The sequence below is a fragment of the Brassica rapa genome, chromosome A07, assembly GCF_000309985.2.
Source record: "Brassica rapa cultivar Chiifu-401-42 chromosome A07, CAAS_Brap_v3.01, whole genome shotgun sequence".
Taxonomy (NCBI): domain Eukaryota; kingdom Viridiplantae; phylum Streptophyta; class Magnoliopsida; order Brassicales; family Brassicaceae; genus Brassica; species Brassica rapa.
The window spans coordinates 2924493-2926090 of NC_024801.2; the positions used below are offsets into that span (position 1 = coordinate 2924493).

Sequence of the window (1598 nt, forward strand, 5' to 3'; positions counted from 1 at the left end):
AGATGATTCGCATATTTTTGGTTGTATGTGCAATTCTAATTTTTGCTTCTATGTACGGTCTTTTTATTGGAGAATTTGCTCCTGAAGAATTTACGCTCAATGTCGGTTTACTTTTCTATGCGCTGTTTCTCCTTGTAATTGCGTGTATTATTAATATAAATGGTTCATTTTAAAATTATGAAATTCTAATATATTATTTGATTTTAGAAATCCAATGGCAAACATGGAGAAGCTCCAATTCCCCGCTCTAGACATCACCGGCACCAACTACATTTCATGGGTTACAAATGTCGAACTTCATCTTGAATCTCTTGGTCTATCCGAGACCGTTAAAGAGATTAATACTTCAACGCCTCAAGAAAAGGCTAAATCGGTGATCTTCCTTAGAAGACACCTTGATGAAAGTATTATTTATGACTATGCCAACATGAGAGATCCTAAAGAGCTATGGAAGTCTCTGAAAGATCGTTTTGATCATCAGAAAGACATAACACTTCCACTTGCTCGGGATGAATGGCAGAGTCTGAGATTTCAAGATTTCGACAAAGTGATGAATTACAACTCGGCTGTGTTAGGGATTGTGGCCAAATTGAGATATTGTGGTGAAACAATCACCGAATCTCAAATGCTTGAGAAGACATACACCACATTTCATAAGAGCCACATCACCCTACAACAACAGTACAGGTTGCGGGGATATACCAAATTTTCAGAATTAATTGTGGCGCTTCTCATAGCAGAAAAAAACAACGAGCTTCTGATCAAGAATCACATGACTCGTCCAACTGGTTCAAAACCGTTTCCTGAAGCAAACGCGTTAGATGCAAAGAAACCAGTCAAGGAAAATAAAGCCTATTGGGGTCGCGGTCGTGGTCGTCAAAACTACCGTGGACGTGGACGAAAGTACAATCCACAAGATAGGAAGTCATTCCAGTGGGTCCGCTCTGAGCAAACCCCTAAGGGAAAAGAACACCAAGGAAATACCTCCCAGAAGCGAGAAGAAGCTTGTTTCAGATGCGGTACTAAGGGACATTGGTCTCGTTTATGTCGTACCCCTGCACACCTTTGCGCTCTATACAAAGAGTCCGTCAAAGGAAAAGAAAAGGAAGTAAACTTTGCGGAACATTCTGAGGGTACAACGCACCTCGATGCGTCTGACTTTGTGAATGATTTCGAGGAGACCGCTATCCGGAAGCCTAAGTGCCCATCATGTGACTCTTGAAATTCCACAATTATACCATAAATAATTGTTGTTTGTGGAAGATTAATGTATAATTATTGTGTGCTTTTCACCTTCTTATGTATAATTATTGTGTGTTTAATGTTTGCTAATGATGTATAATATTTTATGAATAATATTATCTTATGTTAATTCTTTTTGTTTGTCTCAGAAATGGACATTACAAATGGAACATCAACCAAGATCAATGCTAGAGATATTTGTATACCAGATAGTGGAACAACGCACACTATTCTGAAGCACAGAAAATATTTTTCTGAACTAAAACCGACAAATATCACTGTTCATACAATATCGGGTCCTGCAGACTTGATCGAAGGAATTGGTAAAGCCCATTTCACGTTACCCAACGGGACAA

The 1598-nt window shown here is 38.8% G+C and overlaps 1 protein-coding gene across 1 annotated transcript; it reads left to right on the forward strand.

Annotated features, from left to right (window-relative positions):
- The first annotated feature begins 214 nt into the window (after nucleotides 1-214).
- LOC117126639 lies at nucleotides 215-1222 on the forward strand. Its single transcript, XM_033275208.1, has one exon. It carries the CDS (start codon nucleotides 215-217, stop codon nucleotides 1220-1222), a length of 1008 nt encoding a protein of 335 aa, XP_033131099.1.
- Nucleotides 1223-1598: the final 376 nt, after the last annotated feature.